We start from the raw sequence: 26611 nt of genomic DNA, 5'->3' as shown, positions 1-26611 counted from the left end.
CGAATCAATGTTTTTTTATAGTAAAACTGTGTGTGTAAAAAAGTGTGTGTAAGAAAAACACAAATATTAAATCAGTATTACAGTCACTTTTACAAAAGGGTTGAGTTATTTGATTTTGATTTTGATGATTACTATATGTCAAGCTTCATGCTTACATTTACATCAAACACACACTAGATCCTCTCTTGAAGTTTGTCCAGAAGCAATGAATTTGTTTATACACACACCCATAATTTCACTTCAGAAGATGCTGATTCTTCCACTGGGGTTGTCCTGATGTCTGTGTGTGCTTTTTGAAGCACCAACATTATGGTGCCCATTCACTTGCATTATACAGGTGCTGGTCATATAATTAGAATAGCATCAAAAAGTTGATTTATTTTACTAATCCCATTGAAAAAGCTAAACTTTTATATTATATTCATTCATTACACACAGACTGATATATTTCAAATGTTAATTTCTTTTAATGTTGATGATTATAACTGACAGCTAAGGAAAATCCCAAATTCAGTATCTCTGAAAATGTAAATTTTACTTAAGACCAATACAAAGAAAGGATTTTTAGAAATCTTGGCCAACTAAAAAGTATAAAAATGAAAAGTATGAGCATGTACAGCACTCAATACTTAGTTGATCTCCTTTTGGCTGAAATACTGCAGCAATGCGGCGTGGCATGGAGTCGATCAGTCTGTGGCACTGATCAGGTGTTATGAGAGCCCAGGTTTCTCTGATAGTGGCCTTCAGCTCTTCTGCATTCTTGGGTCTGGCATATCACATCTTCCTCTTCACAATACCACACAGATTTTTTATGGGGTTAAGGTCAGGCGAGTTTGCTGGCCAATTAAGAACAGGGATACCATGGTCCTTAAACCAGGTACTGGTAGATTTGGCACTGTGTGCAGGTGCCAAGTCCTGTTGGAAAATGAAATCTGCATCTCCATAAAGTTGGTCAGCAGCAGGAAGCATGAAGTGTTCTAAAACTTCCTGGTATATGGCTGTGTTGACCTTGGACCTCAGAAAACACTGTGGACCAACACCAGCAGATGACATGGCACCCCAAACCATCACTGACTGTGGAAACTTTACACTGGACCTCAAGCAATGTGGATTGTGTGCCTCTCCTCTCTTCCTCCAGACTCTGGGACCCCGATTTCCAAAGGAAATGCTAAATTTACTTTCATCAGAGAACATAACTGTGGACCACTCAGCGGCAGTTCAGTCCTTTTTGAAGCGAGACGCTTCTGACGCTGTCGGTTGTTCAAGAGTGGCTTGACACAAGGATTGCAACAGCTGAAACCCATGCTTGATGCTTGCATCAACTGTGTGTAGTGGTTCTTGAAGCACTGACTCTAGGTGCAGTCCACTCTTTGTGAATCTCCCCCACATTTTGAATGGGTTTTGTTTCACAGTCCTCTCCAGGGTGCAGTTATCCCTATTGCTTGTACAATTTTTTCTACCACATCTTTTCCTTCCCTTCGCCTCTCTATTAATGTGCTTGGACACAGAGCTCTGTGAACAGCCAGCCTCTTTTGCAATGACCTTTTGTGTCTTGCCCTCCTTGTGCAAGGTGTCAATGGTCATCTTTTGGACAACTGTCAAGTCAGCAGTCTTCCCTATGATTGTGTAGACTACAGAACTTGACTGAGAGACCATTTAGAGGCTTTACAGGTGTTTTGAGTTAATTAGCTGATTAGAGTGTGGCACCAGGAGTCTTCAATATTGAACCTTTTCACAATATTCTAATTTTCTGAGAAACTGAATTTGGGATTTCCCTTAGTTTTCAGTTATAATCATCAAAATTTAAAGAAATAAACATTTGAAATATATCAGTTTGTGTGTAATGAATAAATATAATATACAATTTTCACTTTTTGAATGGAATTAGTAAAATAAATCAATTTTTTGATGATATTCTAATTATATGACCAGCTCCTGTATATGGAAGCACAGATATATATTATTTTGCTAAAAAAAAATTGTGTTAATTTGAAGAAGGAAAGTCATGTACAGTATATAGATAAATCACTGTAAGCAAGTAAACTAATTGTCCAGCTGTTTCTTCTGAAACGTGTAAAAACTGACATACACTGGTTTTGCCCAGTGTTTGATTGGGCAAAATTTTTTAGAAACTTGTTAAATAAAAAGCATTAATTTTTGTATTTTGATGGCACGAGTGGCATAAAAACCAATCACTATATATATTTTTTTCACAAAGCCAAAAGCCCTCTTTATTATCTGTACACAAGTTTTTAGAATAATCATGATTATCAAATATAATATATCAGGTTTATGAGAGATGTTTGTTTGTTCATCTCTTAATCATATTACAAGTGTTTTGCTGCCCACAATTAAATCTAGAGCTTTTATTATTAAACTAAACATTTAAATATCATACTAGGAGATACAGGATTTCAAATGACATTTATAAGCATTTTATTTTAAATAGTCTGTTTATAAAGATCTCATAAATTTACAAGTTATCAAAATTTCATCTCAACTCCAAAACTGTATAACTTCAAAATTTTATATTTGTACTCATTTCAGTTCTCTGCATATACAGATGTGATAAAAAACAAACAAACAAACAAACAAAAAAACCACTAGTTTAGTTTTTAGAGCTTTTTTAGTCTAAAAACTCAATAAACTTCCATAAAAAAATAAAAATAAAAATTATTTCACATGTCAGGCTTTACAGACATAAAGGTATTTTGGCACTAAAATGGTCATAGACAGAATAACATTACAAATACTCTTCCCCTGACCAACAAACCTCCCACTGCACCCCACCATATGCACTGCAGCTGGTAATGAATCCATAAATAGATCTAATTGAGTGGTTTGATGGAATGAAAGGACATCTGCTAAGCTAAGAGCCACAATCCTTTACACTGAGCATCCCCAGAGACCCCCCCATAACTGACGCTGCGTAAACAAGCCCTGACCTTTCACCCCACGCACCCCCGCCTCCTGGACGCGTGCCACACACGTGCCACTTATCCCCTCTCTCCCCCCATCATCACTGTCTCCAGCATATGGTGCGTTTCATGTCACACGCATGTCCGTGTTAATGAGGGACATGTGGAGTGCCATCTGGTTCAATCAAGTGGCCAGACGTCCCACTGGGCATCTAATTGGCTCAATGAAGATTAGATCTGATAGCTGAAAGGGGCCATATGAAATGCTGATATGTATTCTAGATCACATTGTGTGTGTTCATCACAAGAGGTAAATGTTATTGCTTTTTTTTTTATTCAAGTAACAAATTTGTCTCAAATGTGTTCCAAAAATTTCTCATTAAAAAAAGGATGCAAGTGAGACAGTTGTTGACCCACAAATTAGCACAGATCGGATAATGGATTTCTAAGTTAAGTGTCTCAAATGTTTCTCCTTAAATTCCTTGGGATTACTTCAAGTCAAGTCAAGCCAAGTCATAATTATTTATTTTGCGCTTTTTATTTATGTTTATTTTTGTCAAATCAAAACTTTAAATAGACAGAAACAATATGTTTTTGTCATCATTTACCTTCATGTCGTTACAGTGAAAATAAAATAGTAAAGGATATACTTTGAAACAATGTAATTTTTTTAAGCAAAAAGCCTTAAACTGTCTTTTCTTGTAATACATATTCCCACTCTTTTATTTGCAATCCCATCTTTTATTTGCAACTTTGTAAAAACTTTTGGCACCAGTGGTCTCTATCATCTTCTTACAGTATAGGCTTATGACGTTTTTGAGAAACATGAGTGTAACTTTCTTTCTTGCACGTAACACAGAGGTTTAGAAGAATATGCTAGCTACTATTTTCCAAATATTATATATAAACAGGAACCAGGAATGTATGTGGTCACCATTCACTTTTAAAGGGAAAACACCAGCTTGGAGATTTTTCTAGATAACTCCTTTTGTGTTCCATGGAAGAAAGTCAGAAAGCTTTGATACAATGCTTTTGAATACAGTATGACAGAGTTTGGTAACACTTAAGTACAGCAACCAATTCTCACTATTGACTAGTTGCTTACTAGCATGCTTATATGACGTGACATACAGCCAAGTATGGCGACCCACACTCAGAATTCGTGCTCTGCATTTAACCCATCCAAAGTGCACACACACTGCAGTGAACACACACACACACACACACACCATGAACACACACACACCCAGAGGAGTGGTCATCATTTATGCTGCGGTGCCCAGGGAGCAGTTGGGGGTTTGGTGCCTTGCTCAAGGGCACCTCAGTCGTGGTATTGCCAGCCCGAGACTCAAACCCACAACCCTAGGGTTAGGAGTCAAACTCTCTAACCACTAGGCCATGACTTCCCTTGATATGTTATTGTTAACATATTGGCTGTTTGTTAGTACTTATAAAACACATATTCTGCATGCCCATATTCTGCATCCCTAATCTTACCCAATACCAGAAAATAGCAGCAAACTAGGAGTTTATAGAGGCAAAGTCGTAGTTAATGACTTGTTAATGGCGAGAATTGGACCTTAAAATAAAGTGTGACCCAGAATTAAAATTACATTAATCTACATTAATCATTGTTGTCTAAAAAAAAATGCTATGTTAAAAACATATTATTTCCCAAAGTATTCTGTCCTATGAGTCAAAGTGCAGTTATAATAAGGTCCCAGCCGTCAGACTTACATAACACAACAAAGAAAAGACTGAGCACTGTTTACCCAGCAGCCTAAAATGAGTACAATAAATGCCGAACTGCAGTGCTAACTCTGGGCTGCCACACCTTGCATGGATTTGTGTTGTAATGTGACAGGTGAGGGAGTGAGCGAGGTTGATTTAGACTGAAGAGAGCATCTTCAAAAGTTTTCAATCTGAAAGTGCACCATGTATAAAGTTTCTCAAAAGAAACGACTCTGAATCATTGAAACAAGTCATTTTTAAAATGAATCCCAGGCCGTTTCATGTTGACATTAACATGAAATATTAGCATATTGCATGCCCACTTGTTGGTCTTTTCTCGTTGGTCTAAATGAAAATGCAAATTAATTCTTTGCACTAGGTGTGGCTTTAGGAGCGGTAAAAACAACTGTTTCCCCAGTAACGCTGTACACAAAGCAGCACTGTGCTCACAAACACTGCTTTAACAGGCATTACAGGCATGATGAAATTAAGATGAAACCAATCGACCAATCACAGCAGATTAGCGTCACGCAAAGGATGGGTTTGTACAGTACAGTAAGATTTGTAATGTTTTTTTTTAAAGAATTCTCTTCTGCTCACCAAGTCTGCATTTATTTGATCTAAAGTACAGCAAAAACAGTAAAATTTCGACATATTTTTTACTTTTCAAATAACAGTTTTCTATTTTGGAATATATTTTAAAATGTAATATATTCCTGTGATCAAAGCTGAACTCTCAGCATCATCAATCCAGTCTTCAGTGTCACACGATCCTTCAGAAATCATTCTAATATGCTGATTTGCTGCTCAAGAAACATTTCTTATTATTATTATTTTATTCAAATAGATAACAGTTATTTTAAATAGTAAAACTCTTTGCTGTACTTTGGATCAAATAAATGCAGGCTTGGTGAGCAGAAGAGACTTCTTTAAAAAGCATTACATATTTAACGATTCAGAACCTTTAGACTGGTAGTGTACACGGCCATGAAACAGAATCAAGTCCACTAACAATAGTATTTTTTTTAAATTGATCACATTTTGACAAAATTTTTAACTGAGATCACATTGTGTGTCTTCATCACACGAGGTAAATGTTATGGCTCTGGATAATTAATGGATTATTATAATCAAATTTTTCTCCTTAAATTCCTTGGGATTACTTTAAATCAAGTAAAGCCAAGTCACAATGACTTATTTTGCGCTTTTTATTTATTTTATTTTTTTAAACTTCTTTTTGTCGAATCAAAACTTTAAATAGACAGAAAAAATATGTTTTTGTCATCATTTACCTTCATGTTTGTTACAGTGAAAATAAAATAGTAAAGGATTTACTTTGAAACAATGTAATTTTTTTTTAGCAAAAAGCCTTAAACTGTCTTTTCTTGTAATACATATTCCCACTCTTTTATTTGCAATCCCATCTTTTATTTGCAACTTTGTAAAAACTTTTGGCACCAGTGGTCTCTATCATCTTCTTACAGTATAGGCTTATGACGTTTTTGAGAAACATGAGTGTAACTTTCTTTTCTTGCACGTAACACAGAGGTTTAGAAGAATATGCTAGCTACTATTTTCCAAATATTATATATAAACAGGAACCAGGAATGTATGTGGTCACCATTCACTTTTAAAGGGAAAACACCAGCTTGGAGATTTTTCTAGATAACTCCTTTAGTGTTCCATGGAAGAAAGTCAGAAAGCTTTGATACAATGCTTTTGAATACAGTATGACAGAGTTTGGTAACACTTAAGTACAGCAACCAATTCTCACTATTGACTAGTTGCTTACTAGCATAATGGATTTCTAAGTTAAGTGTCTCAAATGTTTCTCCCTAAATTCCTTGGGATTACTTCAAGTCAAGCAAATTTAGCGCTTTTTTATTTTATTTTTTTTAAACTGCTTCTTGTCAAATTAAAACTTCAAATAGACAGAAACAAGACATTTTTTACCCTCATGTTGTTACACTAAAAATTAAATAGTAAAGGATTTACTTTGAAACAATGTGATTTTTTATTTTATTTTAAATAGTAAAACATTTTGCTGCATTTTGGAACAAATAATATGCAGGCTTGGTGGGCAGAAGAGACTTCTTTAAACAACATTACTCATTTTACTATTTAAAACCTTTGGGCTGGTCGTGTACACGGCCATGAAACAGAATCTGAGGTTTACCTCCTCGTTGGGTGCCATGGCTCTGTTGGGGTGCTGGTCTGCGGGATCGCTACCCAGGGTTTTGTAGTAATCCCCAGTGCTGGGCTGCTTGCTGAAGCTGCGGGACTTTCGATTAGAGTCGACTCTTCGAAGCCTTTCGTGGCCCTCGCCAGGATTCAGCTGCTGGAGAAATGAGCAGCACATGTTTATAACAATCAGCCATTTCAAGCGCTTAATCTCATCTACAGCCCTCAACAGTGGAATTAGCTGTAAAACCCAACGAGAAATTGCCTTAAAGCATTTACGCTTAAAAAACTAATTTCAGGAGTCCACTAACAATAGTATATATTTTTTTTTTATTAATTTACGCTATGAACTGTACTCAAATAATTTGTGTAACTAAAATTTTAACTGAGCAGAAACATTAAAATGTGAGACATCAAATTAACTTATTATACAAATTATATTTTGCATCAGTTGTTAGCTAGCAGTAGTGCACATAACTGAGTTAATATAACTAGCAAAAAAAAAAAGATTATCACTACATTGGTATGTGTACAGTTATTGTGTTTTATATAAAGCAGCATGCAGAATAAATAAAGTCATGTTTTTGCCCCATCTTTGACCTAACCACAGGTCTTTTAACTTTAACACAGCAGAAGCAACTTTAAATCCTGACAAAACATTATCACTTACTCTAACACATTTTTATTTATATAATTCTTGTGTAAAAACACATTTTATAACGCTTCATTTTAGCATTGACTCTCCTTATACAGTCTAAAGCAAAGCACGATGAGAACTAGGTTAACTTTTTAATTTAATTTATTATTATTATTATTTTACAGTGGGCAGGGTGGAATAGGTCAACAAAAAAACGATTTCAGGACTTTATTAGCTTAGAAAAACATAAATATATTAAACATTTTACTGAATATACATATACATTAAAATATACTAGAATATGGGGAGGTGACAACTAATGTCTATGAACTGTTTTAGCAACAACACAATTTTAGGTTTACATTCTTATATATGTCAGGGAGTGTATATTTTAGACTTCTAATGAATATTTTACACCATCAATTTGTAGCTTTTTTGCACTGTAGCATTCTGTAGTCTCTCAGATGCTTATAAAAACAATACAAAAAACTATGCATTGTTATATTACAGGAAATGTTTAACATTGTTCTAGATGAATTATAGCATGTCACACTAAGGAAACTTCTGTCACTGAAATGTCATGTCACCTTCACATATTTGAATACATTCTTCCTGCCCACACACACACAGACACACACACTCACGCCATAAAAAAGGGCTTATATTGACTTTTTATGAGAGAGTGTGTTATTTGTCTAATTTGTCAGACAAAATTTGGACAATTCTCCTTCACTGCTTGAAAATGGAACAAACCATTGCTATTTTATAAACACAATTCTAGGAAAAGGAATCTGAATTTTCATCCCATATTGCTTCAGGCAATCCTGACACACTAAGCCACATAAACTCTTAATAATTCCCATTGTGTTCATGTTGCAAAGCCTCATGTGACTCCAGCTGATTTGCATGAAAACAAAAAGACTTTTCATGGCACAAAAGCTGAACTTAACATAGATTTCTAAGCTTCACAGAGGAAAATAACACAGCAGGCTACAAGAGAGATCGGCTGACCCCTCGAATGCTGTCTCAGTGTCAACGGACCGAATAGTTTCACTTTCTGCAGCTGTCACTCACTTGTGTATGATAGCGAATCTTCATCACTGATCTAAAACCAGTTTTATCCACCTGCCTTTAGGAGGACCGAAATGACATTACAGCAATCACGGATGCAGTTTCGAGAGTTTCTAGAAATTTCCAACACAAAAAAGGTAATGCTTGGTTTTCCTGTTCTTAAGATTTTCCTAATGCAAAGTCTTTAAATTTGCATAGTAATAAACCTTATGCAATGCAATTCTAAAACAAACAAAGTCATAGGATAGTGAAGTGAAGCAACAGATGGGAGCTGTTAAAGTGATATTGTCATTTGAAAAATAAATAAAATTGAGGTACCTTCTGTATAATAATAAATAACAAAACAATCCATTTTGGTCAAACAAAAGCAATATTGATTTCTATATTGATCTCGATCTCTACCTGAAAGCAAATACAAGCAACTAAAAAAAAAACAAAAAAAAACTCAATGACAAATAATTTGAATTCTGTCATTTGTGGCTTTTTATTTTTTAATGCCGGCCCTGAGGATGGTATTATCCATTGATGTCCAATTTAAATTGTTGTCTAAAGCACTGTCCTCCCTTCAGAGTTCCTCCCAGTGTAACTCGAGTCAGCCCAGTGCAGATGGTTTGATTATCATGCCTCAGGGAAATCGCTGCTTGAAAGGCTAGCTGACCTCTATACAATGCGGATGGACCTGAGCCTGTTTCAAACCTGCTGAATTTTTCATCACCAGTCACCAATACGTGTATTCTTCAGACTGATCTAAAGATCTAAAGCATGTTCAGTAACGTTAGCTCAAGCTCATGAATGCAGTGCTATTCATGCATTTGAATGTTTATCAATGCATATGAAAGTTGTTCTAGGTTATCGCAGTAGGCAAGCAACCCGAGGATACTGCTCTTATGTAACTCAACACAAATAATAAACACGCCTGAGAAACAATCAAAAGACCCACAACCGTTATATAATTACACACAAAGCTGAAGTATCACAAGTCAACCAACTTGTAATGACACTGAATTGAAGTCTTACCCTTTCCGACTGCCCTTATTTCTTCCCACAGTGCTGTCACCCTACACAAAGCTTTAAACCGAGAGCCGGTAGATGCACAGGTGTTACTAGATCTCCATTCTGCTGTGCCTCATCCTACCTGACGCTCGCTTTGCCTTTCCCCGCCCCTCAACCTCCCACCAAACAATCACAGTCCCAGAGCGATGACTTCACTGCTCACCTGTTATCCAACCACAGGTCACAGCGCTCGTGGTCTCTTATGCAAAGCATTGTGACACACAGTAGCCAAGCATGGCCGCTCCAGCTCGGCTTTCTCACCGGTCGAAGGATTGCATTATGCAGACCGGCCACCAAAGAGAATCTGATTACAAATAAAAGTGGAGATCGCGTTCAAAGGTAGCTGATTTATGGAAATAGCAAGCGGCAGTGGGTTATAAGAGTGCAGCAGAGCTGTGTGGATTTAAAATGAAATACAATGTGACTCTGCTGTTAAAGTTTATCAGAGTTATGTCAAATGAAGAACATTATATTAAACCCAAGAGAGAATCCAGGTGGATTTATACAACATTCCAGTGTATGTGGAGCGAATCATAGCCTAATATGGGCCTGAGTTAGTAAATGGCGAGGTATTCAAATACATTAGTGCTCTATAAACAAACTAACCTAAAGTAAGTCGAACTAGACTAAACACAACCCAGAAGTGTGCCAGTATGTGGCTGCTATGCATACTTATGTTACCATCGTACCCAAGGAAGAGGGTGTTTTTACGTGAGCACACAGTGTTCTTCCAATGCTCTGCCCTCTAAATAATGACAGAGTCAATATTTGTGTGAGATTAAACAGTCCATATTACATTTCTCCCTACATAATATGAGTGTTACGCCTCTTCATGTAACATGAGCATAACAAATCTTTATATTTCATTAAATGTTTTTGTATCTATGTTGATGACAGCACAGATCATTTGATGAATGTTCAAACTGAAATCCTTGGCATCTTGGAATCTCTTGTAAGACTAAAGATGCTAAACACTCTCTTTGCTCAGCATTTAATCCTACTGTGGTCTCTACGAGAAACAAATGAGATGAAGAAATCTCTCAATTTATAAAAAAAGAAAAAATTATTAAAACTGTGATGTGCTTGCACCACCTGAAAAGAAAGCACATATAATCTGTTAAACTAGTGTTTGATTGACAGCTCTAAATCCCGCCTCATGTTCAGCCCCACCCAACGGCATCACAGCTGCTGTGCAGCCTAAAGTCTTTGACCATAAAAGGAAAAGCAGACTGCATTTGGTTTGAGGAGACAGATTCTAGTAGATGTCTTCATGACTTATTGAAGTATTTATTTTCATTAGAAGTTGAATATATTTCAGATCAATAATGTTCATTTTGGACTGGATTAGGTCAATCTAGGTCATAAAATATCACTATCTATAATGCATTTATACACTGTAAAGAAAAACAACAACAAAAAACAAAACAAAAACACCTTTGTTATAAAAACCTTTTGAGTAACACGTATATGTATAAATTTGTACTTGTTATTTTGTTTTTAGTAAATAGACAAATTCAAACTGGCAAAACAAAGTAGTGTTACTTACAATTATTAAGACAGTAGTTTAAAGATCTTTCAGAAAGAATCTCCATTATATTGCTTGGATGTTTTTTTTAACTTGTCAACAATATCTATTTAACACTGCATTGAAATGGTTCAAGGCATTTCAAAGGGTTGAGCAGAAATACAGGTTGTAAATTATGTTTAGAGTCTATATGTACAAAAAAAATTTGAACATTTATTCCAGTATACTGTCCATAGACTGATGCACAGTAGTGCATGACTGTAAACTCCACCTTTTTTACAGGTAGTCAATCTGAGGGACATATTTTTATTTGAATCTGTGCCATTATGATAGTGATCATCTGCTAAACAGTGGAGGAAAGTTTAAAGTTATGAAGGCTGCCACATCCTTAGGATGTGCTAAACTTATGGGCCTGGACTCAACATCTCAGTGGAAGAGAAACTGTCTGAGAGACAGGGGGTCAGAGGTCATGGAAAGGGTCTAGCTGAAGGTTTCATTACGCCTTGAATAAAGTAATAATGAATGACACAACTTTATCTGCACTGCTTAAGTCCTTCAAACTGGAGAGCTGAATTCATCATAAAATGTGAAGTGAAGGAAGCCAATGAAAATGAATTAGAATTGCATTCAGACATTTTAAGCGTCATGATATTTTTGGGGGCCTCTGAATACTTATATTAATTGCATACTAAGTGAAGTGTTCTCATCAGTTAGTCCAGCAACCATCCAAACACGTTTTGATGGGAAGATCTGAGCTACTACTTCAAATACTTTGCAAACATAGGAGACAAAAAGTGCATTATCTGCTCTTCATACTCAAACAATAGTACTGCAACACAGCTGAACTCCCAGTAATGACCAGAGAATGTGTGTGTTGGGATGTGCTGGCATATCGTCAGTTTAATTAGTTAAATTAATGTCAAGTCCATCATGCAGCACATCATTAGAGCTTTTGGGTGGTCAGTTCGGCTAATGGAAGCCCTCATTAACAGAAAAACAAAAGTAGCATTGTGTTTTTGTCTATATGAGTGTGTGAGTCCATATCGTGTGTATGCACCTGCTCTGGGCTTTGATTAGCGTGCACAGGGGTGTTTTTTAACACACAGATTGAGGTTTGTTGGCCAGACAACAGAAGACACATTGCCAGTCTGATTCTTTCTAATGGCCGCTGTGCACCACTGTGTGCTATTTATGAAAAACCGCTGTGATTAAGTTCATTTATGATTAATTAGACCATACTGTGCTGCTTTACTGTCAAAGCTAACCGAGGTGTTATTTTACACCTACATATGTATTCCATGCCAATTAAAAAAGGATGAGCTGATGGTAAGTGTGTGTTAATTAGAGCTTTCAGTGTTAAATCCACAGGGAATGTTTTGCTATTATAGGCCTATACACAGAATGACTAAAGCTCTAGGGATTATTTAGTTACACAGGACTCAGATGGGATGCAAGCTGGTCTTTGTAATTAAGTGAGTTGTATAATCATCATATCATATTGCCTGAATGCACTTTTTAAGATGTCCAGTCATTAACATCACAATGGTGGTTGAAACATCACAAAACATTTCTGAAATCTTTAGTTATTAAGCTTAAAGCTTAATACCTAGTTTTTTTTTTAAAGACAACTTGAAACGGCATTCACAAACCAGATTATTTCTGTATTGTGACGTATTTTACAGAATTCATTGTGAAAAGCTAATAAATAAATAAATAACACTTTAGTTTGGGGACCAGTTCTCACTTTTTCCTTCATTACTTCCTAATTTGTTGCACGTTAATAGTTAATAAAGTAGTTGTTAAGTTAGTGATGCAGAGTAAGGCATCAATATGTGCTTTATAAGTACTAATAAACAGCCACTATGCTAGTAATATGCATGCTAATAAGCAGCTAGTTAAAAGCAAGAATTGGTCTCTAAAGTGTTACCAAAAATAAATAAATCATTAATGATGAAGGATAAGTCAAAAGTAGATAAGTTCATTGCAGCTTTATAGAAAATGATGCTAATGTTTATAATATTTGTTTGTTAATGTTTATCCTGTGCTTTTAACAGCCTAGGATTCCTAGTTTTATTGTGTTGTTTTAAGTCTCTCGTGAACATTGTAAATACATATTTGTTTTTCACTATTAACCTTGTTGTCTAACCCATCTTTTTAAACATGCAAAGCCCTCACACAGTTTAATCTGACCCCATTTTAAATCTATGTAATTCGGCCTACTGGGCCGATCATTACAACCTAATATCTACATGCCTTACAATCTAATTTAGCAGATCAAAGCTGGACGATAATATAGTTGACATGTTGCACTGATAAAGTCAATCAAGCACGCCCTACGTGAGCAAAGTTTACCGTTTGCATACAGATACTCACACACTGCAATATATATATAAGACAAAGCAACTACTCAACCGCAATCAATTCTGTGAGTTATGTCTCTTGTGCACTTCACACGAGTAGTTATATTTCACGTGCCACGCAGAGTTGCCTATGAGCATTTCAAATCAGTCTCCATTTCAGCCGGACTGTCTTTGTTTTGTGGTAGAAGTCATATGCAGTTCTGTTCTGATCGTGAGCCTGACATGCATGAGAGACAATACGATGCACAAATCCTCCCAAGAGATTGATTCACTCTTGTTCACTATTGTACAGCATATCCTGTAAAGGCTTTTATTCTACACTGTCCATTAGTACAATATGATTCCTTTATATTCTGTGAATAAACATTGTGTTTCAGGTCTTTAGTCGTCATGGCTTCGTATCTGTTTGGTCAACAGCAGCACATCAGATGATGACTCACTAGAGGCCACGAGCGCTGCATTTATGGTCAACTCAGCGCTAAACAAAATAACCTATGATCTTTTTAAAGAGATCATGAAATGAATGTTCAGATCTCTATATATGTTTCTAGAGGTTCGTTTATAAAGGGTTTTTTTGCATCAAAATGTTCAAATATTTGTAAAAATGCTCTCTCGTTATAATTTTCATATTATTATAACATATATCTAATGGAATATCTTGTTGCTACATTATAAAACTTACAGCTACTATGATAAACTATATGATATCTTGTTAAGAATAATTAAGAAAAGAGTGTGTTGCAAAATGATACAAACAAAAACATTTTTGTTAAATCACTATAATAAAGATCAACTTCAGCCATGCATTTCTAATAGATTAATCTTTTCGAAGGGTATGCACAGTTTTTGGAGGCTCAGTTTGTCTACATCCAGGGACAGAACAACGTCAGACTTTTTTTATTCCATATCTTGCTTTGGTGACTGATTGACAGACATGGGTTATTAAGAGCACACTACCTTGATTCACTAACACGTTAAGGACAAACGTTTTGTCAATATTGGATGAAAATTGTCCAATATTGTACATTTCATTGTGGACTTGGACTGTACAAGGCAGAATTATTGTGAATGCAACAATAGCAGAGTTGTGTGTTCATTAAAAAAAGGGAAGGAGACCACAAATAGAAAAAGAGAGCAATCATAACATTCAAGTCCCTGTTCTTTAGTTATAGGGGCCAAAGTCTAAAATGTACTTGTTGATTTTTTTAAGTACATTTACATAAAGATGCCCTCAGAGTTAACAGATATGAACTTAAGTCACAAACTACAATTTTGATTTAATTTCTACAGCACAGTAGTGAGCCGTGGGGAGCTGGGGAGGGGATTCTTAAAGTACATTTTATACTTTAGTAAGTGGAATACAACGCTGAACACATATTTTTATAAGATGAAAGAAAATGCTGGATATTACAACTTTATGACGGGTTTTTTTCTTTACTTTTTTTAAGAAAAAATATAGCATACCTCTTTTTTGACGACATCGTTGTCCACTCGGCGAAGGTTCCTCTTCACCTTCAGGTACTCGGCAGACTCCTCCTCCTCCGGTGGCTTGGGTGGGGGGTAGGCAGGTGGGGGAGGGGGTAAGTGGGAGGAGTCTGATGGAGGAGGGGGAGGGGGAAATGTTGGTGGGGGCGGCAGGTGTGCAGGATGTTCCTTTGCATTCTGGGAGCTGTCTGCTACATCAGGGTTCAGCATGTCCATATAGGCCTGCATGTCTGTAATGGCCGATTCTTCACCTCCTGCAATAAAACATTTCTTTAATCATTTATCAAGACAAACATAACCCAAACAGCTAGACAGACAGACAGACAAACTGACTGATTGACTGATTGATTGATTAAATGTACTTTTATTAATCAAGAACTGAAAAAATAGCAGGCAAATGAAAAAGCAGAAAGTAGAAAAATAACTTCATCAAATACAAGCTAATGTATTAACAAGATTATAAATGACACATGTGAAATCTCATTTTTACATTTCAACATTTTTAAAAATGTAATTAATGTAATAACGTAACACACAATGTATGGTAATACATTAAATTTGAAAAGGCCAGAATGCATACAATTGATTAATTGACTGATTGTTTGTTTGTTTGATTGATTGATTGATTGATTGTTTGTTTGATTGATTGATTGATTGATTGTTTGTTTGATTGATTGATTGATTGATTGTTTGTTTGATTGGAGTAAAATGCTGCAATCTGGCCATTTCGAATTTCAGGTATTACCGTGTATCGTGTGTGGGGGTGTTCCTGTCCTAGTATTGGTACTGAATGGTTCACGGGGCAAATTTCAAATGGAAGTGATCATCCCTATCCCCTTGAAATGGGGGCTTTGGAGGGAGCTGGGCACACGCGTGCCATTATGTAGTCATTTGGACTCAGATTATGAGAGCTGAGTGGAGCGGCAACAATTTCCCCTCCGCGCTCCAAGCATTCAATAATCACTCCGCTCTGGGTTCACCATTTCCTGCTCCTCGCTCCACTGATCAGAAACACTGCTCCGTGGCGAAATTATTTCATTATGCTTTAAAAAAAAAAAAAACTTAAGTTCTGTTCAGAAATTATATAAAGTGAAAAATAAATCCATAATACTAGAAGAATAGTTTTAACATGGTTTATTGGAACACAACAATTAGCCCAAGTCCATATTAAATGACTGCTTAATTAATACATCTCTCTCTGCTATGGTGATGCTGAGTGTAGTTACTTCAGAAACAGAAAGAATATAGAATTCCGGTTTTCTTTATTCCTGAATGCATGCACACAATCTGTACGTTTTGTGCCAGCTTGTGTGCTCTGTCTGTGTGCAGCATAAACGTCATGCACTTGTTCATCACCATTTTAACATTTGTATGTGATCCACATATCTGTCAAGCTAACTAATTATGTTTAATGCGTGAGTTGCAATATGATGGAGCAGTAGCAGAGCGATTTCGGAAAGTGTGAAAGCCTCAACACGCCGACTTTCAAAAAATCTGCTCCTAGCTCCAGACAAATAATAATTATATTTTAAATAAATGTTAAAATGTAAAAATGAGATTTCACATGTGTCTTTTATAATCTTGTCAATAAATTTGCTTGTATTCGGTGTAGTTATTTTTTCTACTTTTTCATTTGCCTATTTTTTCAGTTCTTGTTTAATATAAGTACAATCAATCAATCAATCCATTTCACAATTTATTAATTCATGTAGGTTTTGGAGTTTTTCACACTTGAAAAATCTCAGTACCTTCGTATTAGATATACAAAATGAATTAGAATAGAAGCAAAACGTATTCTGTATTTATGAATGTATTCACAAGTGCTGCTCCAATCATGAGGTCTCATATACACTATAATAATCAAAAGTCTGGGCACAGATCATTTGTTATTATAACCACTGATCCACAATTAAGAATAACAATCCTAAGTTTTCAAAACTATTAATACAATCGGAAGTATGGAAATTGTGTCGTGATAAAAATTGTTAGAAAAAAGGATAAAATAAGATATTTCAGTCAGGTGGGTCCGCATTTTTGACTGGTAGTGAAAGGATAATAATGTACAGCTCTGTTGTATAAGGATGTCCTAAATGTGTCCACTAGAGGACATTACTGGGACATCTCACAGCAGGTCGCCTGGACAATGCTACAGAAACATTGTTCTGAATGAGTTCTGCTTCAGAGAGCTCAGCTTTTCCCACCATTGTTAATATAATGCTTCTGACACACTGCACTGAGCAAATGTATGGGCCGAGAGGGTGGGCTACTGTCAGTTTAGAGGGGGGAGATCAAAACACACAGCAATGCAGAAAGAGAACGTTTTGTATCAATTAGGAGATTTTATATTAATGAATTTTAATTGACCGTCTGAATTCATTTGATCAAAAATACAGTAAAAACAGTAATATGATTAGAATTTAAAATAACAGTTTCCTGTTTTATACATTTTAAAATGTATTATTTAGTGTCACGTGATTCATAAATTATTCTAATATATGAATTTGCTGCTCAAGAAACATTTCATATTATTTTATATTAATGTTGAAAACAAATATCCTGCTTCATATCTTTGTGTAAATCATGATACATTTTTTTAAGGATTCTTGATGAATAGAAAGTTCAAAAGAACAGATTTCAGTCACACTTTAGTTTAAGGATCAATTCTCACTGTTAACTATTAACTATGACTTTTAAGTTATTAAGGGATCATTAAGGGATCTAAATAAGAGAACTGGTCCCTAAACTAAAGTGTTACTCAGGAGGTATTTAAAATACACTCTAAACATTTTCTAAAATTATCAATGTATTTACTGCCAGTGTTCATCAACTCAATGCATCCTAACATGAGAGTGTGTTTTGAAATGTTAAAAACATCTTGATTGCTGTTAAGATAAAGTTGAAATTATATTACACAGTCCAAGGTAAAAAAGCATATTTTGATAAAAAAGAGAAAAGTTGGCCAAATACCTCAGTAGCTTAGTACATATACGCCACATAAATGTAGTTTCATTTGTCTGAGTACAAGGTTTTTTTTTTTTTTTTTTTGCTCCCTGTTTTGTCCAACTTCTCAAGAATCAGTGATACATATATATTTGCATAATATTAGCAAAAGTAGTGCAGATACAGTCATACAGAGAGCTGATTGGTGTGTTTCTCTGACCTGTCGGTGCTCGTGAGGGAGGCGTGCCGCTCCTCTTCTCTCCAGTACTGGATTGGCTGGAGTTGGCTGAGTCATAATTGGACAGCGAGCTGGAGGGTGAGCAGATGTCGAAATGGGCCGCAGTGGGGGCTGGGGTGGGCAGGGTGGCATTGGGAGAGGAGAGGCCTGAGTCCGGCTGCTTATACTCCAGATCTGCTGAAGGGTCCCGGGACAAGACTCGGTGCTCCACACTCTGAGATGAAAGCTAAAGTGTTATTGACAGGCATAGAATAGTATTTACTCAGCCTCGAGCTGTTCCAAACTTGTATGAATTTCTTTCAGCTATAGAACACGAAAAAAAAAAAATAGGTAACACTTTATTTTAAGGTGTCCTTGTTACACATTACATGTACTTACTATTATAATAACAATCAATTATGCATAATTACATGCAAGTAACCCTAAGCCAAAGCCTAAACCTATCCCTAACCATGCAAGTACATGTAGTAAAGTAATATTACTCAGTAGTTACATATATAATTACACTGTAACAAGGACACCTTAATATAAAGTGTAACAAAAAAAAATTGTTTTGAAGAATGTTGGTAACGAAGTAAGTAGTTGATGGTAGCAATTGACATCCAGAGTGTGAACAAATTTAATAAAACACTTTGGAAGACAATGGCTACTGTTAACTGTTTGGTTACCAACAATTCTTCTTTTGTGTTCAGAAAAAGAAAGAAACTCATACAGGTTTAGAACAACTTGAGGGTCAGTAAATTATGACAATATTTTCATTCTCGGGGGAACAATCCCTTTTAAGATGCATGTAAGTGTTTTTGTTTGTTTGCTTGCTTGATTTTTTTTTTTTTTGCAATAGTCTGTATTGCAAACTCTTTCATTGTGATTAAGGCAGAAATTCCCTTTAATTACACAAAGGTTAATTACAGGCAGTATTAACAGTGTGAAACCACATCACTACAGTGGAGACATGCAATTATCTACTGTACATATTATCAAGAATCTACTGACCCTAATTAAAGGTGCACTTAGTTATTTTTCCTCATTAAAGTTTTACATGTTAAGAATTTTACTTTAAATAATTTGTTAACCCTGTAAAGCCTGAAATATGAAATCATAGATCTTTATAACACTTTTGCAGACTACTTGTGAGTAAACGTCAGTCATCATTCATCAACTCCTTGGATTGAATGATTTTCCTCTTAAAGTGTTTCACTTATGTACTGATACAAACTCTTTTAAATTAACATTTTAGAATTGCATACTATTCTTAACAGAGGTCACAGATATGCCATGTTTGAAATATTTCGGCTGCATTTTTAATGGTCTAAATGTTCATTTATATTATATTTTGGTACCTATGCAAGGTATTTGTGTTACCAGTATCTTTAATAGTTTCTTCATCAACATCCAGTGAAAGACCATATGTGAAACATCTGCCTGAGGACAAAAGGTTGTAAAACTTCCCTCCCAAAGGCACCATTCCTCATTGGCTCACTCAGATCCTGAGGGTGTGACATCATGACCCAATATAGATCACTGATCACCAGATCAGGGCGGTTCTTTAGATTCAGGAATTCAGGAAGGTGAGACGTGCAAGAATCAAACTTTGTCTTGTTAATTGATACATTAAGTATCATGTGCACCTTTTACAATGGTGTGTTTTAACTAAGAAACTGATGTTTCCTTCAGGCTGTAGATCTGCTGAATATCAAATTGTATGATGGTTTCATGTTTTATTTCTCATCTCTTTACTGCTTAAGCTTTAACCTCTTTTTCCTATGCCCATTGTATGTGTGTATGTTAGACTAGTTTAAGTGTTTATGTTAATAAAGTCTTATTTGTATCACGCTTGAGGTTGTTCATTGTTTGCTCATAACTGGAGTCCCTAATCATACAGATTTTTGCTACATGCTCTGAGTAGTTTTGTACAGTAAGAAAGTTGTTTTCCTTAAACTGGAAAGTAACGTTCTTAGAACTGACACTGACAGTTCACACTGAGATGTCAAGTAAATACTTACAGCAGATCTAAATATTGCTAAGTTGTCACAAATCTGTTTTGTGCTTTGTCATTTTAGGGTGTATGGAGTGTAGATTGATGTGGAAAAAAGTAATTTAAAGCAGTTTAACATAAGGCTGTCGCTACAACATAACAAAACATGAAAAATAAAATGAAGGGGAATAAATACTTTTGCAAGGCATTGCAAATAAATGATCCTCAAAGGCCTGCTTATCATATTTGAGAAATTGTAGCATGATTTTTCTAAAAAAACAAAGGAGGATGTTTTTAAAATTACATGAAAAGTAATTTTTTACTTGCTAATAATAATAATAATAATAATAATAATAATAATAATAATAATAATAAACTATGTATCACATAAATCATGACAAAACAATAGCAGGTATGTAGTAGATTACATACAACAAGTTCCTCTTCAGGAACTCGAGCTGCGTCGAAGCGCTTTGGGGAACGCGTTCAGCGTACGCGACTCTGAATATCGTGTGTAATCAGTCCAATGGAAGGGCGTGACGTCACCGACGTGGTGACGTAAGCGACCAGGAAGCTATAAAAGCACGTGCCACGCAGCTGGTGTCAGCTTCGCGTCTTTCAGCAAGCGCTCTGTGTGTGAATGTCATTTGTCCGTCTTGTGAGTCTTATTTACTGTTGTCTGTCCAGTTAAAAGAGCTCCTAGACATGCCAAAAAGCAAGGCGAAAGTTAAGCACTCAGATGGCGATTCCAAATCGCGTTATAGGCTGTGTGTTCCTCCCTGCCCGAGATATATAACGGGTGGGGATACACACAACCTGTGCGTGGTTTGCCTGGGTTCGAAGCACGCTGAGTCGGCTCTCGAGGGGGCCGACTGCCCGCACTGTGAGCGAATGTCGGTGCGGCTGCTTCGTTCCCGGAGGGCCCTCTTCGAGGAGGGGGCCTTCGCCAGCGTTCCCCGCGGTACTGGTCCCACTTCTGCCGAGGCAGAACGGCGGCTGCACTCGTGGGGTTCGCAAGTCGATCTGGTAGAGGGAATGGAGACGGGCCAGTCCCTATCTCCTTCCACTTCTGCCAGATCCGGCACCCAATCCCTAGAGTCGGAAGCACGCACAGCGGTTCCTTCCACTCAGGGTGAGGGATCGACGCTCCGCCTCTCTTCCTCCGAGGAGGTCGATGTGGAGTCGCTCGATAGGGATTCGCCACCCCACTCGCTACAGTATGAGGAGCTCTTAGAGGTGGTTACTCGCGCGGTGGCCAAATTAAGTATCGATTGGCCCGCCGAAAAGTCTACCGAACCGCAGAGAAGCAAGCTGGATGAACGCTTCCTGTGCGCGAGTCAGCCACCTCCCAGCCGGGGCCTTCCATTCTTTCCCGACCTGCATGATGAGATCGCCAGGTCGTGGAAACGTCCATTCTCGGCCCGCCTCTACATCCCCTCATCTGATTACTATGGAAATGTAGTGGGGATGGGAGAGCACGGTTATAGAGCGATGCCCCGGGTGGAACAGACGCTTGCGAGCTATCTGTCCCCTGGCGCGGCATCGTCTCTGAAGGCCCCGGCATTGCCCTCAAAGCCACTAAGAACAACTTCGGTTTTGGTGGGCAAAGGGTATGCGGCTGCAGGTCAGGCTGGTGCGTGTCTGCACACCATGGCGGTGTTACAGGCGTACCAGGCCGACCTGCTCAAGGAGCTAGACGAGGGAGAGGAGATCAAGTCCCATGATATTTCTGAATTAAGAAGGACCGCTGATCTCTCCCTCCGCGCCACCAAGGAGACCGCCCGAGCGATTGGGCGGTCCATGGCAGCGATGGTGGCCGCGGAGAGGCACTTATGGTTGACCCTGTCCGATATGAAAGAACGGGACAGGGTCTGCCTCATGGACGCCCCGATCCAGCCGACTGGCCTGTTCGGCGACGCAGTTAATTCTGTCGTCGACAGGTTCCAGGAGGCCCGCAAACAGGCGGCGGCGTTCCATAAGTTCCTCCCTCGTCGCTCCCTCGGGGCATCTGGGAAGGAGATGCCCCAGCCGCACCCTAGCTCCTCACACCGCAAGGCCCAGAAACAGAGCTCTAGGCCGAGGTCTTCTAAGCCCAAATTAGATTTAAGGGCGGTTATCGAAGCTAAGAAGTCCTCGGCCAAGAAACCCTGACGCCAATGGCCCGGGGTTTCATAGGGCAGCCTCCGCTGGGGTAGAACGGTACACACCGCAGTCCACGGTGCCCGTCCCACCTCAGTGCCCTCTAGGGGTCGTTCTGCCAACCCTGCCAGTGCTCCAGGGCGCAGCGGCCCCGGGCGAGCATCGTTCTCAGTATCCTCCGCCCGTGCGCGTAGCGGGGCTGGGATGCTCGCCGCCCCTGCGGGGATCTCTTACACCAGAAGTCAGTCTCGAGAGACTGATTCCCTTAGTAGATTATTTAGCAGCGTGGAAACTACTGCCAAATGTATCTCGTTGGGTCCTGCATATAGTAGAAAAAGGCTACCGCATTCAGTTCGGCTCCGTGCCGCCTATATTCAACGGGGTCGTTCACACGATAGTGGGCCCCGGGCAGGGTCTGGTTATGGAACAGGAAGTGGAAACCCTATTAGAGAAGGGGGCCATCGAGGTGGTCCCTCCTCAGGACAAGGAGTCCGGATTTTACAGCCGGTATTTCATAGTTCCAAAGAAGGATGGGGGGCTGCGTCCGATTATAGACTTGAGGGTCTTAAATCGTTCAGTTATGAGACTGAAGTTCAGAATGCTCACAATCAAGCATGTTGTAGCTCAGATCAGGTCCGAGGACTGGTTTGTCACGATAGATCTCAAAGACGCATATTTTCATATCTCCATCCTTCCTCAACACAGGAAGTTTCTGAGGTTCGCTTTCGGGGGCGAAGCCTACCAATATCGAGTACTTCCCTTTGGCCTCGCACTCTCACCCCGCACGTTCACAAAGTGTGTAGATGCGGCTCTGGCCCCCCTGCGCACGCAGGGCATCCGCATTCTCAATTATATCGATGATTGGTTGATTTTAGCTCAGTCAGAGCAGATTGCGGTTCGACATCGAGATGTCGTTCTCGCACATATGGGGGAGCTGGGTTTGAGACTGAACGCCAAGAAGAGTGTACTTTCTCCGGCTCAGAGAACCACCTATCTAGGCGTAGTATGGGATTCGACCGCGATGCAGGCACGATTGTCCCCTGCTCGTATCGAGTCGATCCTCATCTCAGTCAAGAGAGTCAGAGAAGGCCAGTCACTCACTGTCAAACAATTTCAGAGATTGTTGGGTCTGATGGCAGCTGCGTCCAACGTGATACCCCTTGGCCTGCTGTACATGAGACCCCTACAGTGGTGGCTCAAGACCAAGGGATTTTCCCCGAGGGGCAATCCGCTTCGCACTATCAAGGTCACGCGGCGCTGCCTCCGAGGCCCGGGGAATGGAGACTTCACCCACGGGTGGTAGATCAGATATGGAGAGTGTTTGGCAGGGCTCAAGTAGACCTTTTTGCGACTCAGGAGACGTCACAATGTCCCCTCTGGTTCTCTCTAGTTCATCCAGCTCCTCTGGGACTGGACGCTATGGTACAGACCTGGCCGAGGCTTCGTCTGTACGCTTTTCCCCCTATCGCTCTGCTTCCGGGAGTTCTGGCGAGAGTACGCCGGGACGGGGTCCGTCTGTTATTAGTAGCCCCGTTCTGGCCGGGCCAAGTATGGTTCTCAGATCTAGTCTCGCTCCTCGACGGCTCTCCGTGGGAGATACCGATCAGGACAGACCTACTCTCACAGGCGCAGGGCACGATAATTCACCCTCGCCCGGAGTTGTGGAAGCTGTGGGTGTGGCCCCTGAGGGGGCACAACTGGTAGCAGCTGGTCTCTCAACTGAGGTTGTGGAGACCCTACTCCAATCCAGAGCTCCCTCTACGAGGAAACTGTACGCCCTGAAGTGGAAGGTTTTCACTTCATGGTGCAGAGACCGCCAGCTAGACCCAGCAAACTGCCCAGTTGGTACAGTTCTGGAGTTTCTACAGGCTAGGCTCTCTGCAGGGTTGACCCACTCTACTCTGAAGGTCTACGTGGCGGCCATTGCGGCCTACCACACCCTTCTCGACGGTCAGTCTCTGGGAAGACACCCCCTAGTTACACGTTTCCTCCGCGGTGCACTGAGGCTGAGACCTCCAGTACGGTCCCGTATTCCCCCGTGGGACTTGGTTGTGGTGTTAGAGGCTATGTGCAAACCCCCGTTTGAACCTATTCAAGATATCTCAGACAGACATCTCACACTTAAAACCTCTTTTCTGTTGGCTATTACCTCTCTGCGGAGAGTAGGAGATCTTCAGGCCCTCTCGATGGCCCCTTCTTATCTTGAGTTTGCACCAGGCATGACTAAAGCGTTTATATACCCTCGAGCGGGATATGTTCCCAAGGTTCCCTCTGTTACACCACGACCTGTAGTGCTGCAGGCCTTCTGTCCTCCTCCCTTTCGGGAGCCCGACCAGGCGAAGCTAAACTGTATGTGTCCGGTTCGAGCACTGGACGCATACGTCCACAGAGCTGCCCTGTGGAGAAAAACTGACCAATTGCTTGTGTGCTACGGTCCCCCCAAGAGGGGTTCTCCTGCTTCTAAGCAGACTATTAGTCGTTGGATAGTCGAGGCTATCAACGTCACCTATGAGTCCTCTGGTCGTCCCCCGCTGTCGGGAGCCAAGGCTCACTCTACTCGGGGTATGGCGGCCTCTAAGGCCTTCTTAGCAGGTGTATCCATGCTGGACATCTGCAACGCTGCGGGGTGGTCCACGCCCTCTACATTTGTTAGGTTCTATGGCCTAGATATGCCAGTCACTCCAGGCGCTTCTGTCCTCCTGTCCTGAGCTGTGCTCTTCGGATACACACCAGGCAGGGGTTTGGTAGTCTGGCGGCGTTAGGACTCGTTCCCCAAAGCGCTTCGACGCAGCTCGAGTTCCTGAAGAGGAACGTCTCTAGGTTACGTATGTAACCCTAGTTCCTCGAGGGAACGAGACGCTGCGTCTCGGAGCCATACCCCCGGCACCCCTGCCGGCGCTTGCTGGTACTCGAAGCTGACGCCAGCTGCGTGGCACGTGCTTTTATAGCTTCCTGGTCGCTTACGTCACCACGTCGGTGACGTCACGCCCTTCCATTGGACTGATTACACACGATATTCAGAGTCGCGTACGCTGAACGCGTTCCCCAAAGCGCTTCGACGCAGCGTCTCGTTCCCTCGAGGAACTAGGGTTACATACGTAACCTAGAGACGTTTTTCAGCAAAGTTTTGAACGTTGTATTTAGAAGCCTTAGAAATGTACTAATCAAACATGATACAGTAGACTTTATTAAGTTAAACCCTTGTACACTAACACAGGATTAGATGAGATTTTCATCTTATATTTTATCCTAGTAATAGTAATCCCCATTACTGGATAATGGGGGGGGGGGGGGGGTGCTGACTGCATTTTTTATTTTTACTTTTGTGTCATTCTGTCAAGTCTCAGTGTAAGTCCAAGATGATATCAAGCGGCTAAACAAACAGAAAATTACAGTAACTAAACACCTGTACCTCTAAATGAATGAAATCCAAAATATTAAAACTACAAACATGATTTGCCACATTATATGCAAATATTAAACAAAGCAAACAAGCAAATAACCAAAAATAAAGAAAACATTTAATTATCATATTGTGTAGTACTGATAATGTAAACCGAGATAAGTGAACATTTGTATTAAGAATTACATTTCTGCTTTATGTGCTGTTTCTCACCATGTTTTCAACAGTGCGGAGGTACTTGGCACACTGCTGATGCCCGTTGTATTCAGCCAGGTCTGCTGCTGAGAATCCATCCTGGTCTCGTATTCCCATGTCCACGCCGTTCACTACCAGAATCTGACAGCACTGCATGGAGAAACAGACATATACATTAACAACTACATAGACTACATACTCTGGGGCTGTTTTATTAAATAGATTTACCGCTGTCGGCTAAAGCAAGCATTAGTATTGATATTGCTCATTTATAAGGTTAAGGTTTTACACAGTATTACACAGAATTGTGCACATATGTGTGATTAAACGACATATGTGCTTAATATTGCTCGTTCTGAAGGGTGTAAATATTTGTCTGTTTGAGAAAGTTGAGTTAAGTATGAGTGGTAATCATGAATGCAGTAAAAGTATTTTGTTGGTATTTTGTTAATGACAGCTGTCATGCGTTTGGCCCTCAGGTGGAGAACGAGAGACAATACTCTCTGACTGTTTCTGTGTCCCACTCTTTCTGTCAGCAGCCTTCAGATGGATAATGTTACAAACCAATAAAAGTGCCGCACGACTGTGGAAAGTTCCAAGCAATAAAGTTTAGAGCACTTTCACAATAATCTCATGCAGGTTATGGTATAAACATTTTTTTTTCTTAATTCTGTATTCATTCTAATTACAGTAAATTGCAATAAAAGTGTTTGCCTGATTACTGAAGGATGAAGGTTAATATAAATAATATAATATATTT

The 26611-nt window shown here is 39.2% G+C and overlaps 1 protein-coding gene and 1 long non-coding RNA gene across 5 annotated transcripts in view; one reads left to right on the top strand and one right to left on the bottom strand.

Annotated features, from left to right (window-relative positions):
• espn (espin) overlaps positions 1-26611 on the bottom strand; it is a 73454-nt gene that overhangs the window by 24447 nt on the left and 22396 nt on the right. For 2 of the 4 annotated variants that reach the window (XM_059503056.1, XM_059503058.1), the window contains exons 5-8: positions 25870-26001; positions 18122-18353; positions 14941-15215; positions 6826-6987 (exon numbers count right to left, since the gene is read on the bottom strand). In XM_059503056.1, coding sequence (XP_059359039.1) covers positions 6826-6987; positions 14941-15215; positions 18122-18353; positions 25870-26001 — 801 coding nt within the window. The remainder of the gene's footprint in view (positions 1-6825; positions 6988-14940; positions 15216-18121; positions 18354-25869; positions 26002-26611) is intronic. The other 2 variants (XM_059503057.1, XM_059503059.1) reach the window with 1 other exon arrangement.
• LOC132097387 (uncharacterized) lies at positions 8457-26265 on the top strand. Its single transcript, XR_009422731.1, has 2 exons — positions 8457-8675; positions 25884-26265. It is a non-coding gene; the product is annotated as an uncharacterized LOC132097387 (long non-coding RNA).

Source organism: Carassius carassius, chromosome 21, assembly GCF_963082965.1.
Source record: "Carassius carassius chromosome 21, fCarCar2.1, whole genome shotgun sequence".
Taxonomy (NCBI): Eukaryota; Metazoa; Chordata; class Actinopteri; order Cypriniformes; family Cyprinidae; genus Carassius; species Carassius carassius.
Note: the sequence above shows the minus strand (reverse complement) of the source record. Positions and strands in the feature narration are given on the sequence as shown.